At 39.0% G+C, this 15,410-nt stretch overlaps 1 protein-coding gene across 1 annotated transcript in view; it reads left to right on the top strand.

The window, feature by feature from the left end:
• LOC111629383 (neuroguidin-like) overlaps positions 1–14,616 on the top strand; it is a 51,302-nt gene extending 36,686 nt beyond the window's left edge. The window contains exons 9-13 of the mRNA XM_023373277.1: positions 6,285–6,333; positions 11,922–12,008; positions 12,141–12,176; positions 12,335–12,365; positions 12,453–14,616. Of these exons, the coding sequence (XP_023229045.1) occupies positions 6,285–6,333; positions 11,922–12,008; positions 12,141–12,176; positions 12,335–12,365; positions 12,453–12,475 (226 nt within the window). The 3' untranslated portion in view covers positions 12,476–14,616. The remainder of the gene's footprint in view (positions 1–6,284; positions 6,334–11,921; positions 12,009–12,140; positions 12,177–12,334; positions 12,366–12,452) is intronic.
• The last annotated feature ends 794 nt before the right edge of the window (positions 14,617–15,410 follow it).

Here is a 15,410-nt window from a genome sequence, read left to right as displayed (position 1 = left end):
CGTGTGACCTCTGACACAATTCAGACCCTTGGATGGGAACCTCTTTTGCACCCTCCTTATTTCCCTGACATTAGCCCTTCTGACTATCACCTATTTTTAAGCCTAGATAATCATCTGCGAAATTGACAGTTTAGAAATAGAGAGGTTATAGAAACGGAATTAGGGAAGTTTTTCAACTCTAAAAATCGTGACTTTTATAAAAATGGAATTTATAAGCTTGTTTCCTATTGGGAACAGGTTATTGAATGTGAGGGTGGTTATTTTGATGAATAAATTGTGTTATTTCCTATACATTTTTATGTTTGTTTTCTTTCAACAAAAAACGACAAAACTTTTTTGGTTACCTGATACAAACACCACATTCTCTATTGAAACTTGTATTTTTGATAATGATATATAGTTCCTGTTGTGAGAAGGTTTGGCCAGCCCTGGTATAGTAAGTGAGAAGTACAGTTATAAATACTATTAAGCAAATATTCATATTAGAACATTTTTGTGATATCAATATAGTTGTGAAATAACAAATCCGAAAATATTATCAGTATATTTTGTTTTTTGATTATATGGAATGTAATGAAATGTAAGTTAAAAGGAAGTATTCCCTTTTCAAAACAAATTTTTAATGTAAAATATTTTGTTTTTAATCATTGAATAGTCATTGACTGTAAAAAAGTTCAGAGAATGTTTCAAGCATTAAATAGAGTAATATAAAAACACTGCTTTAAATTGTTTATAATTAATTTTTTTGAAATATTACACACAAAATACTTTATAAATTCATATGGTTTCTTAATGACTTGTAAAATTGAATGTAAAATAATCTTTCTTTTTTACATAGGATTCAGTTGGCCATCATAAATTAAGACAAAATAAAGAAATGAAGGAAAGACAAGAGTAAGTACAGAGTTTTGTTGAAAAAATCACTTATGTCTATTAGATAAGTTCTCTTGTGTTGATACAGACATTGATTATTGCTATTCAGAAAATAAACTTTTATTATAAACAGCTTTTAATTACATTTTAGTAAATGGTTACATTATTATATGTCTTAATTAGGAAAAATGAATTCCTGTCATAATTTATGAATTAAAATCTTAAAGATGTATGTTCTACTGTTGATAAATCTGTTCTGTCTCTCTCTATATAAAATACAATAGAGCATCGATTATCCGACTCAATTGGGGACTGGGGTTGGTTGGATAATTGAAAAGTCGGATAACCGAAAAGTATGAAAAAATCCATTATTAGTGTAGTATATTATTATATCCCATGTAATTAGTATATTAGTATATTGCTATTAACCTACTTTGTGTTGAATTTTTATCAATGTTAAGCCTAACAAAAATTTTTTTAAAATAATAATCGTCGCTATTGTATCGTTAAAAATTAGAAAATTAAGCCTCGTTTAAATACTGGTTCCCTTTCATGGTCGAGCCAGTGTTGCCAGCTAAAACATGTAAAAATAATAATAAAGTAGCCACGACGTAGCCAAATATTGTAGCGCCACATCACTAGCGGACATTTGAATTTGCCGACTAGAACGCGGTCGGTTAACCGAGGTGACGGTTAATCGGGGGTCGGATAATCAATGCTGTACTGTACTTCTTAGCTTAAAATTGTTGCAACATCGTTTTTTGCCCCCCCAAATAATGGCAACATTGGGAATCAATGAATTGTCATGAAATTTTTGAACAAGTGAACAAAGACTGCAAGACAAGTAGTATCTATTTTATATATAATACACACCATGAATTTACTGTCTCGTATATATCACACATGGCAATGATCAGTACCTGCTGGAGATCACCACCGGTTCATGGCACTTCTTGGGCATACTGCCACTGTTACTTACCTCATGACTCAAGGAAGCTCGTGCATTGTTTTGAAATTGTTGGACAATGTGGCTGGGACACTATTGCTTAAAAAAAAAAATCAAAATTTGGCATCTCCCACCTTTATTGAATGATGACCCGGTTCTGCTCGACCACAATATATAGATAAAAGTGCAGCAAGACATTTATGGACAGACTTTATACACAGATAAAGAAAATAGAAATAAGGCATTAGGAATTGCCAAATCATAATATTTTTGTTATGAGTAGTATGTATTGGGAATAACGAGATAAAAATCCCTAGTACTTTTATAAAATTTGTTTGGAAACTTTATTCGTAAAAAGGAATGCATTGCTTAAGATTACAAGAGAAAGATATACTAGTTTTGAGTTATGAAAATATTTTTAATAATTATAGTTCATTATGACAAAATTATAATTTCTATTACATATTCTGTTATTATTTATTTAACTTTTAACATACTTCATAATTTTTCTACATAAGAATTTATTCAGAAAAGTTTAATATGCAGTCTTATGGTATATAAAACACATATACAGTATTTTTATTAATTACTAACTTGTTACATCCAGCATTATTAATTGTAAATTTGAAAAATTTACAATTAATTAAATGGGTAAAACCCATTTTAAGAACATCAGAATGCCTATAAATTACATGGGAAATATATCCTTGTAAATAGTGAGTTTATAGAAAAATTAGTTTGGTTTATTTGGTTACAGCAATGCAACATGTGGATGATCTGCCAAGGGAGTGCCTTCCAGCAGGACTTTTATGGGAAATTGGCCTCTATTTAAGTGTTACAAACATGAAGAAAACCTGGAAGACTCCACATGGTCATGGGTTTGCACGTCTCCAGTGGAATGGTGAACTACCAGTATTCTGTGTTTTTATCCACTCAGCTGCTGATGGGTACTTATAACAATTAAGAAAATACCATTCACAAATGAAAAATCCTGAGTTGTTAGGTGTGAGAAATATATATACTTTGTAGTTTTCACAGTGTAACACTTTTGCCTCCACAAAGGTGAATGCTATGTGCTACCTGTTGCACTAATGATATAGCATATCTACTTCGTGCTATATTGTTGTTGTAGTTGAGTGGATATAATATTTATTTATTTATTTTTAAAAAATTATATGTAGTTTATTATTTTTAAATTGTGTTGCCAATAGATGGCACTATATGTAAAGACAGCAAATAAAATGTAGACAGAAATTAATTGATATACAGAAATTCAATCCATATTTTGGGGTGGTATGCACTACATTATCTAAGTTAGAAGTACATTAGTGGTAACTGCAGAGTTTTGTACCTATAGATTAAACAGTCTATGAGTGCGTAGTGAACAAACATCCTCATTTATTTATATATATATATACACCGTATTTACTTGAATATAAGATGATTTCACATATAGGACAAGGTGTGACTTTAAAGATCAAAATAAAGAAAATTAGATTTATTAATACAATTCTAATTTTATTGACTATTGAACACAAGACTATGTTATTAATTAAACACTTGGCATTTTTCCTCTTTATTCAGTTGATAGTTAATTAATAACACAGCCTTGTGTTCAATAGTCAATAAATATGAAAACACGGTTTCAGAAAACAAATTCTAATTTTATTTCATTTAATAACAAATAAATATCAAATGAACACAAATGCATACATTGTCCCACAAAAATTACTGGCATTTTAAACTACAAGGAAAAATCTTGTAAAATTGACAACATAATTTGTTCATGTAAAGCTAGACAATTGGGAACCTTTTTTGCCAATTCTTAACAGTCGAATTCACTCTTCATTGATTACACTTATGAGTTTCTTTGAATTTCCAAATAATCATCTGTTTTCATTTGGGAATGGATTAAAACTTATATCAGGCTCCCATATAATTTTGGAATTCAGTTCAAAAGCTTTGCTTTTCCTATTGCTATTCATCTTTTTACTCCTGGCAATACACAAGAACGATTCAAATGATCCAGATAAAATACTTTTGTTTTTAAACACAAGAAGGTAAGAATCTGGTAAAATATGTAAATACATAGTTTACAAAAATTATATAAAAACTCAAAGAATCCTTCACTTGCTTGTATAGAATGACCTAGGGTTTTGAAGCAGTGAAAAATGGATAAAAACCTCGTCTTACATGCAAGTAAATATGGTATATATATTCTGAGTCATTTTGTAAATAAATAGTCAAATTTAAATAAATTTTAATGTTTTCTATATTTCTGTTCAAAATTTTTAATTTTAATGTTATAAAATGTTATCTTACAAGTCAGTCAGATGCTGATCAATACAGCTTAATGTATTGATATGACATAGAATGTGAAATAGATTTTATAATTAGACTCCATGTGCTTGTGAAACAATTTAGCACACAAGAAATTTTTAAGAGTTTATTGATAAGTATCTAGGCATATTTTCAAAATTAATGCTGTATTTTTAGGAATGTAAAAATGAAATGATTTTGAATTACATTGTATTGTCTGGTATGTGTGTGTCAGAATACAAACATTTTTGGGTTAAGGATGGCTTCTGAGTCTGAAGATGCTTTTGATACCATCCTTATGAAGAAAATTGCAGTTCTGAATTTCTTAAATTGGATATTATTATTTGTTAACTTGTATAATTTATCACAAGATTTGTCAATTGGACAATATTCACAAGCAGAATATTTTGCTTAAATATTATAAAATTAAAGGAAATATAAAATGTAAAAAATTTGTAAGTGTTTAATTGTTCCATAGAAAAACAATACAATAAAAATTATTTAAATTCTACATAAATAAAGAAACCATCATCATCATTGTTAATGATACTTTAACTGTATATTTTCCCTCTGACTAACCCTTCTCACTTCATTTCATCTCTTTGAGGATATACCACTGAGTAATGCCTCCTATCCCCCTATAAATATTGAAATATTGTATATCTATAATATATCTATCTATTGTACTATACTGTACAAGGTGGGTAGAGAGTAACTAGGCATTGAGAAATTGCTATAATTGCTATATTTCTAATGCAGTGATGATGAAAATTATTTGTCATGTACCTTATTAAATGGAAATATAGGTGTACATCTTAAAATTCAACGTAGGCACTGGTTCCATCCATCTTGGGATTGTAATGTGAACAGATCACTTTTCTGTATGCCTCTCGGTTACTGCTCGCACTGTTGACATGCGTATTATAAAATTTCATTTATTGACGTACAGGCATACACAAATTTTATGATTGCATTATTGTTATTATTGTTACAAAAATTAGTGATTTCTCAATGTTTAACTACTTTCCACACACCCTGTATATTTATATAAATATAATTGGAAATTTTTCTTGGCATTATGCAGAATTGTCTTTAATGAATTGCATCCATAATCTATAATGAAGTTCATTAAGATTCTATTTATAATTATTGCTTTTTGAGAATGTTAAGTTAGAATAGTTAGAATATGAATCTTATTAGAACATTTTGTTTACAGAATAATACTAGAAACATTGTGCATGTGCTAGAATGTGGTGATTACACAGAGTCATGTTTATCAGTTCATTCATTTAATAGTATTCACTGTCTCTCCTTTGTTGATTCCATTTGGGGTGAATTGTGCAGAAACAGTGTCGGATTGTCCGCTGGGCAATTGAAGCACGTTGCCCGGTGGGTCCCAAATTACGTAGAAGGGCTCAAATCTTTGGTGTCAACGGGCTCCGGAAGGTCTTAATTCGCTACTGCTTGAAAAAGGAACAAAGGAATTGAAGTAACTGACAGCATAGATTCGGTCAAATGGTCACATATTGGAAGCTAAATTATACAAAATGGACCAAAAACATACGATTGTATGTTGGAGGTGGTCACGAAGAGAGATTTTACTGTAATATCTTTTTAACCAGTTCAGATTGTTTTAAATTAATTCCACATAATGTTGTTTAAACATTTAATATATGCGGATGGCCGAGCGTTCAAGGTGGCATCCTACTGCTCTGGGGGACCCGGGCTCGAATCCGAACGGGTCGAAAAATCCCCAGGAATTTTTCAGGGGTGGTCCGTTCGGATATGTCGGGCCCCTTCCTCATCGCCCGGCAGCCTCATTGTGGGCCTTGCCGAACCCATAACGGGCTTACATAAAGAGGTCCTCTTAGTGCTCACAGGGCAGAAAGAGTTTAAAAAAAAAAAAACATTTAATATGGTATTAAAAATATAAATGTCGTGAAAAATTGCAAATTATTAAAAATCGTTTTTAATAGTACTTTTTATTCTTTGCAGATATTGGGAATATATAATGTACAAAATTTAACATGTAATTAGCTTTGAAATGTTTGCAAGTTCAGCTTGTAAAGCTTAATAACTTAACACATTAACTAATTTGATAATGATGTTTTCTCACATTACTTAATTTAAACATTTTTTATTTTAGGTATGAAGAAAAATATATGATGAGAATGCCATTAACTAAAAAGCAAAAGGTAATTTTTTAATCATAAATTACACTAAGCATTTCATAACAATGCATCACATATAATACACTTACACTAACTTCAACAAAGTTTCCATAGAGTTCGACGTACAGGTCGTACAGTTTTAAAATAGTTTTGAATCGAGGCAAAGGTACATACGTAATGATGAGGCAACACGACAAAACCGAAATCGTGCACGTGGAACAGATTGCAGAATGGGAACTCGCCACACTAAAGTTGCGCGTGGCCTTCTGTGCTTCCAGTCAGGTTAGAGGAAATACACAACGGTAAAATTTCCGGCGGAAAAATTAAATTTATCTGTTAAGAACATGTTTTCTGCGGTCTTTCTCGATAAAGTTCTCTAACTAGAATTTACGTGTATTATTGGTGCGTGCATACCAAACGCGCATGCTCGTGCAACCCACAATATGCTACGGCCTTAAGAGTTCTTTCCGAAACGGGCAAACCATTTCTGCGTGCCACATTAGGCATATTTGACTTTAAAAAATTTATATGGGCCAAAGTTTTAAGATATAAAAAACAGAAAATAACTTCATACTCCAAATTGAGTCTATAGTTTTTACACACACAAAAAAAAAACATTATATATAGTTTGTTTTTAACTTAGTTTTAAATTTTTAGTATGTCTTATTTTTCTCTGTGTAAAAAATATTAACCAGGAAAGAATTTTAAAATACACACCTACAAAGATACTTTTTAAGGAAATGAAACGAATATACGAGGTGTTGCAAAAATACAGGCCACTTCGAGATTTTGAAATTATAAATTCTTATTACAATTAGTCAAAAACTAGTGACAGGAATAAATGTAAATATAAAATAATTCCTTATTTATTTTCATTTTAATGGACTCTCATTGGGCCCGGAAGTCTAGCAAGAGCTATGGCAAAGCAGCCAGAGAGATCTCGTCGCGTTATAGCCAAGTATATTAAAGTTGATGTGCAATACGGAAAGAAGAAAAAAATAACAAGCTGGACGGCATTCCAAGTCGATGAAGCAGAAATCGGCACTTAACCGAGAAATAATAACACACAAAGGCCCGACGACGATCGCAAATCCACACTTTCATGGGTGGTTAATATCAACAAAACGTCTAGGGTATAAACAAGCGAAGCATCACTAATAAAAAAGGTATCCACCTGTGGCCAAGTGGTCTTCGTATCTTGAGCACTGGTTCGGTCGTGGGTTCGCGCCTCGCTCGGACGGGCTGGCCACGTAGCGTTTTCCAGGTTTTCTCCACGTCTGTAACGTCTAAATAGGGGCCAGTTTCCCTTAAAAAGACCTCCCGGAAGTCATCCCCTCTAGACAGATCGCCCAAGTTTTGCGTTACCATAACTTAACAAACAACCAAACCAACAAAAAAGACCAAAGATAAATTGTCTCGGACTCCTTTGGACTGAGGAGAAAAAAAATTCAATTTGGCACGATGTTAGGAGGAGTGGTGTCTTCGTTTACCGAGCGTGGGTGAGGAGAGAGATCGGAAATTTAGCTTTGGTAAATGGCCCGACGAAAGCAGTCGGGCGTCGAAACCTCTGGGATGCGCATCTTCCGCCATTTGGAAAAAAACTGTGCAGTAATTGCAAGAAGATAATGTACCTATCTACAATGCAAACTCTATCGGTGGTTACCAGATAACGGTGCTCGAGCGGATGATCGGTCTGGCTATTCCCCCATTTGAATCCCATAGAAAATCTACGGGGTCTAATAGCTAGGGAAGTGTACGGAGGAAAACCGTACCCGGTGCTGAAGAACTCAAAGCCGCAACTGTATTGGAATAAGATACAAAATACGATAAGGACGGACGCGTATTTCACAAAGTAGCAAGATTACGATAGAACAAGTGTGGTAACACAGCTTTCAAAATGTTTAGAGTAGAAAGTTCGAGTCCCCAGTCCAATATAATTGACGAATCTCTACTCTGAAATGTCGTAGACATTGGCTATTAAACGCTATATTCCTTCCGGATGTGTTTTATGTTTTAGAGCATAGTTACAGTGTTACTAGTCGGTCCTCACTCTTCGAGTGCCTTCAGTTCTTAATCTCGTTATAACGATTACTGATCTTTGGTCAAATACCTCCCTGTCGAATTTTCCATAATTGTCGGATCTCTCGTAGTTTATTACGGAACCGTTCGTTTCACAAATTTTGAGTGTTTTTCTAATATCCTATTTTCGGACGGTTACACTCTTACCAGAATAAAATGAAAATTAGATTTTTTCCAGAACAAAGTGTAGAGTGCGCCAGAAAATCGGAACGGTCATATAGATAACCTATAACCTTTCTCGACAATATTTTAATTTAATTAAATACAAGGACGGCGCGTAACTCCGCAGTAAAAACGGAAACCGGTTTATCGCGCTTCGTTTGGCTGATCCGACAAAATTATCACCGTTAGATTGGGCTACGTAAGAATTTACGTAGTGCGTAGACGAATTAAACGCGGTCGGATCAACCGCGGACTATTACGGAAGAAATTGTAGCGGATAAGATCTCTGTCTGCTTCCATTTTTACTAAATAAAAATCCCCATACTTATGCCAAGATTTTGAATGGAGTTACGTGTACGAATAAAGGGACGTGGGTATTACTGGCCGATTGGCTCAGTGACAAATGCTCGAACGGAAGTGGGCCAAAAAAGCCATCTTTTTGGGTTTTTTAGATTTTTCATTACTAGAAAAATCCAAAATTGCAAAAAGTAAAATATGTTGTGCATTACGAAGTATCGGAGTTTTGAACGGTCAATTGTCTCAAACGTCTGCCCGTTTTTAAAGATACGTATTATTTTAAATCGAGAATGTTTATTTTTGCCTTATCGTCAATTATTCTCTAGAATTTTTAATATTGCATTTATGTAATCGGCATGCACAAAAGTAATAGGATATTATTAACTCGCAATACGGATGTGGAGAGTTGCAAAGTGTTTGAAAATATCGGGTTTGAACTGCAAAGAGGACCACCGAACCATTACTATTTATCAGTGGGAAATTAAGGTAGTATATATACAGTTTTACGAATTGTGTGGTTTACATTTAATTGCAAAACTGCTCAAATAATAAATTTATCTTTAAAGTAAATTCACGCGAAACGTATCATTTGCGTATATGAGGGATGGTCGAAAGAAACGCGGCAGAGGCCAACGGAAATCGACTTAGGCGTTAATGATAGCCATTATCGGTGACATCGGACGACGTTGGACGAATTCCTCGGGACGGGATCCAACCCCATTCCAAAGGCATTCCCACACCGCGGCATCCAACTAAAACTAGCCGTTTCTCAGAGGAGCGCTAGCGTCCTTAGAAGAGCAACGTGGAACCATGGCGGTATGGCAGAAAATTCCGAAGAATGCCACCACTTTTGAGGCGAATCTATCGCACGATATTGTATTGGTCGAAAATCGGACGAGTTTCATCTTGAAAATGTTGGCACTCCCGTCGCAAAAAAAAAGGAATTTCCGGGCCGTCAAACGGAATACTAGTGTTCGAAACTTTGGTGTTTATATGTTATTTTTTAAAAAATTCCGCTGATCAAAGTTACTCGAAGGCTAGCGGTGACTTTGATGATACATTTATTTTGACGTATTAGAGTTTCTGGCAGGGTGGCATCGATCTCTATCGACATTTTTGGAAAGGAAACACACCGCATACGTTATATTTGAAACAAACACGTACGGGTTAGGTCTGCGTACTATGGTGTTTCTATAGCAGAGTTCCAACAAACTATTGGAACGGAAGGAGTCACAAAATTTCAGGGAACAATATGGTAGAATAACTTTTACATTATTAATGATAATAAAATTGCGTGTGTCGCCACCCGTTGCCACATTTTCTTATAAAAAAAACCTATATTATGAATTATTATAAAATGACAAAATGCTTAATTTTCAGGGTCCGGACGCGTTTTATAATTGTAAATACTAATAACCAGTAAAATCTTCATTTAAGTCCCACTCCCTCTCGAGATATGACACTTGACTACCCATTATCTCCTTGCCCCCTCGACCTTTAACCACCAAAATTTAATAGCATCGATGCCCCTCCACGTACGCAAGCCACCGTGCCTAATTTCGTTACGTAAGCTTTACCCATCCCAGATATTAAACTAATAGACACCAATAGAAATAAACATGGAATTTTTGGAGGGTTGGCATTTTTGGGTACGGAAGGTCTCAAAACGTGGAGATATGTGAAAAAAACAACAAGGAAGGTTTGTTTGTTTAGTTAATGCAATGCAACACTTGGCCGATCTGCCTAGGGAGTTGCCTTCCGGGAGGCCTTTTTAAGGGAAACTGGTCCCTATTTAGGCGTTACAGACGTGGAGAAAACCCAGAAAACTCCACGTGGCCAGCCCGTCCGAGCGAGGCGCGAAACCACGACCGAACTCCCAGTGTTCAGGGTACGAAGAGTGCTTGGCCACTGGTGGGCACACAATACGACAGGTCAAATTTGATACGAATTCGATACTTTCCCTTGTTACGTATGCGTAACAACGGGAAAGTAAAACCGAAACACTACGGTACCAACGCAGCCTAAGGCGCGAGCATTTAACATCGCGTAACCACGCGGCTGGAGAAAAAAGTGTAAGAATGATGTCCAGAAGTATATTCCTTACCGTTATTTGCCTTTACTTTTTCGGCCGTTACGGAAAAGGAAGTAGGGAAAAGTGTGGCCACGGTTCAAACTTCCACTCTTCTCATCACTTTCATTTCCGGACATTTCGACCCTCAGCAAGCCAGAAACGTAAAACAAACCCTAGCAAAATGGCGCTTGGATGTCTTTCCGGCGTTACGTTCGGGGACCGGAAGAAGCAAAATTTCCGAAATTCGGCAGATTGATTTCTATATGCGGAGTACCGACGCTATTAAATTTGGAACCGGAGGGGCGGGAGAAGAGGTGAACGTGCGTGGCGTGATCGGACGAAAATGTTACCGTTCATCAACATTTAGGATATTTTTTGGAAATTCTTCCCCACCCGGAAATTAAGCCTTTTTATAAGTTAATAATTTTTAATTCGGTAACGAGCGGCGCCATTTACAATTTTAACTCCGCCCCCGTCCGGGTCCTACGACTTCCAGTGGCCGAAATCCAAACCGCCGATATTCCGAAAATATCCGCCATTGTCAAACTTCTAGGCTTACAGGAAGGCGGCGCTGAACGTCCGACATACACGTTTTCGCGATGAAAACGTCAGCCGCAACCTCTGTTGGCGCCTGGGACGGAGAATATATAAACTGACGGAATCCCATTTAAATATGAGTAAATCAGGCGGGGAGAAAGGGTGAAGGAGCTGGCAGAAGACAAACTCTGGGACTCGTTGGGTTGGTGGATATAGCGCAGGAAACTCATTCAGGATCCCGGAATTAGCTTTTTGTCCGATTAGAAAAACGATACGGAGGGAGAAGACCCGAGGCCAGCCTCGATACGGCATATTCCTTCCCACACCCCGGAAGAGGAGGGGACTCGTTCCCCGATAATTTCGGGTGTTAAAAGTGGGTAGGTGGGTTCCACGGAACGTGCGACGCATTCTTGGTGTTCTTCGTTATCGTTATTACGTTACACATTGGTTTTCTTTTTCCTTTTAGCACAACTACCGACGTCTTCCCGCCGCTTCCGGTCTAGGAAATTTGGCCAAGTTCGAGGACGTGTCTATTTTGGATGCCGACTTCCAGGTGAGTAATTCCTAAAGCTGTAAAATTACGCCAAACGAAACCAATGTAGAATATCGTAGAATTCCGGCGGAGGGAAATTCTCTTCGTTTCTTCTTATGAAACCTTAATCCCAAAGAACGATTTTCGTTTCAGGAGATGTCCGCCCCCCGGACGACGGCCAGAAAAAAGGTAAACTTTCAGTTCTTTGCGCGACGAAAACGACAGATTCCCACGATTTATTTTAAAATCGGGGGCCGAGGGTTGCGGTCGTTTCGTCGTCTCTCGGGTGTTAAAATGGAAAAACGGCGCGCTTTACTGCTGCGATAAGAGATTTTCTTCTTTTGCAGAAAGAAAGAAAGAAGAGGGAAAAGAAAAGAGGTGGGTACGACCAGCGGCGCCACCCGTTCGCGCCCGGTGAGTACTGGAAATATTAATCCGTGGCCAACGTTCTTGTGTATTTTTCAGGGCTTAGAAAAAAGAGACGTTGAGGGAAAGACGCCGGTGTCGTTTAAGAGGAATAAAGTTACTTTCACTCTCTCGATACATTCTCGCAATCGGGTAATCGTGCCCTTAGTCCATACGACGGTTAATTGGGGTGGGTTTACGCCGCCTGGCGGAAGAGATAGTCGCCAATCCTCCGATTTTTGACCGGGTTCTTCCCAGATAAGGAGAAATGGAAAATCCCCACCGAATTTAAAATCGACTCCGGCGGGCGGAAGTGGCCCGGGCAGAAGAGGGAGAATCGACGGCCTGGGCCCGTCTTCCCGGGGGCCAGTAAGGGCCCGCTTCCGGTCGCGGCGGAGGGGAGGGGAGGCGGGAGCCGAGGGCCGGGCGCGCGCGTGTACCTGGCCGTCGGCCTATCTCTCGGCAGCAGCGCCCGCTAATCCCCGCCCGTCCGGGAAAGGGGATTAAATTCTGACGTCTGGCGAAAAGCGACGAGGTAAACTTCGCTCCGTCTTGCCGAGGATCCGTCTCGGACCTCGTCCGCCGGATCAAAAATCCGCATCGGACCCGGCTCGGATCACGTGACCGGATGTCTGCGACGCTCCGATAGCGTTATCGGTCGGGCCGAGGGCAGCAACCAGTCAGACAATGGACTTATTTATTGGTCGGAGGGACACGTGTTTTACACAGACCGGGTGACATCCGGCCCCTTTCTTATCTCTGTCGGGACATCCGCGTCTGTCGTCTTATCTGTGCCAGCCACTTTCTCTCCTCTGCCCGACCTCCTAATAACGTGACAGGTGCCGCTTCTGCATCCTCCCTTCCCTCGTATTTCTTCTCGACGCTATTCTTTATGAAAGATTACTCTCGGTTATTACTATTATCCCGATCGGACCGGCGCCACCGCGCCGATCGGCGTGGCTCGCCTAATTATTTTTTGCCCTTTCCTTCCCCCGGGGGCGGAGGTGCCACTTTCGTCGGTGCCGGCGGCGGGGGGAGCGTAAGCGAGAAGAGCGGCGGCACCGGGTGTAATTCCCACGACCGTTGCGCATTATCCGGCGCGCGACTTGACATTTTCCCTGGGTTATCTGGCGAACGGAGAGGAGAGAAAAAGCGTCCGCATCCCGGATATATCGAGTCCGGAGGTGAGAGAGAAGGAAAACGAATCCGAAATCGAAAAAGAGCGCCCCCTGTAAATTCTCTTTCTCCCGACGGCCGGACGACTCGGCCGAGGGGCGCAACAATCGCCGCCCACGAAAAATCCCTAGTTTTTCCCCTCCTCCCTCTGTCGCTTTCTATTACTTTTTGCTTTCGGAGGTGCTTCGGTGGGATTCGGTGCAGCTGCACCCGGATCCCGGGAAATTGGTCCCAAACTCTACGGCGAAAAAAGTATATATATATTGCATAAGATTAATGTTTTCTTTAATATAAATCAATTTGTTGCCCTCTGCAAAAAGAATTTAACCGATATTTTGAATCGAAATTGCATTCAACAGCTTCCTCCTCGCTCCGTTCTCGCCCGGGCTTTTGACTCTCCGACGCCGAATTTCGACATTCTTACGTCACCGATTTCGAATTAGGAATCCTCCAATGGGGACGGACTTTGATGGCGCCTCCGTCTGGTTCCTACGTCCAAAGCCATTAAATGCGACTCGATTCGCAAGATCCTGTATTTACCCTTTGACTCTAAATTTCGATAAATTAATGTTACGCGGGCCAAAATTAAAATCCCCGTCCATGCGCGCGATTTTAAACTTTGTATTGGGTTGGGGAGCAGCCGAATGGAAATGTGGTCGGTGACGTAATTCGAAATTGGCGCCGATATATCGGTGGAGGTTATCGCTTATCGATCGGAGGAGAATTGGATACCGGAATCGATATTGAGAGGTTTTTCTGGAATGCTCGGCCGTCGACAGGGCTGCCGAAAGGGTTGTGGCGGCAAGTGACGACGCCCCAATATTTACTTAGTTTTAATTTCTCGCGTTATAAACGTCGATATTAAAATTCAAATTAAAAAAATGATTCGATTTTCGCTCCTTTAATTTATTTAAAGGAACGAGAAACCGCATTTGGGAAATAATTTGCGCGATAACGGCTAAACATTATCGAACCCTTTCTGGCATCCGGTTGCCCGGGCAACGGCCCCGAGCATTTCGGGAGGGTCGCGGAAAAACGCGGAAAGAGATTGGCAACTACAATTTTCATATTACTTTTTTCCGGGATTATTGTTTTCCGAGGAGCAACGTGAGACATATCGCCCTCGCCCCTTTTTTTGCCGCGCTTTTTTCGACTCTCTCTCCATAAATCATTCGTCCGCCTCCCCCTCTTCCCCCCTCCGCCGGAGATTTGACCCATCCGAAAAGGTAGCGCCCTCCCGGTTGCACCTGGCGAAGAAAGGGCCCGTCCCCCCCGACGTTTTTACCTGTGGAAAAATCGGATTTGAACGGGTCTGATACCGAGCCGAGGGTGTTGCGGCAATTTCCTTTTTTTTCTTCCCCGGCACTCCAACTAGGGAGTGCGATAACAATATTTGGAAAATACTTTAAAGTAAGAAGAAAAAAGTTTAAAGTAAATCTGAAAATTGCTTCCTCCTCTCTTTCCACACTCCGCGTCATTCGTTATCGGCCCGCGCCATTTTCTTCTCTATATTTGCCGGAGGTGGAAAGTTACGCGCGTGCCACCCGGGGGTGCCGGAAATGCGGTTTTGCCAAGTTTGTCGGGAGGTCGAGGGGCAACGGCTAAACGTAGATACGATACGAAGTTCGGAAGCCGTCCGTCGAGCGTTCTTCCTCCACCCCAGTGCTTTTTGTTTTTCTTTTTTGGAAACGTCGTCACGTCACGAGACCGGGAAAGCTTATTTAAATTTTAAACGCTCGGCGAAATGTTCTTTCAATCTTTTCTTTCTCGGTTCCGTGATAGTAGCCTACAGACACGACTTACACCGACGTCCAATCACCGTTTTTTTCCGCGGGGCGGAGT

Source organism: Centruroides sculpturatus, unplaced genomic scaffold, assembly GCF_000671375.1.
Source record: "Centruroides sculpturatus isolate CEXI.00-Female unplaced genomic scaffold, Cexi_2.0 scaffold621, whole genome shotgun sequence".
NCBI classification, from domain to species: Eukaryota; Metazoa; Arthropoda; class Arachnida; order Scorpiones; family Buthidae; genus Centruroides; species Centruroides sculpturatus.
Note: the sequence above shows the minus strand (reverse complement) of the source record. Positions and strands in the feature narration are given on the sequence as shown.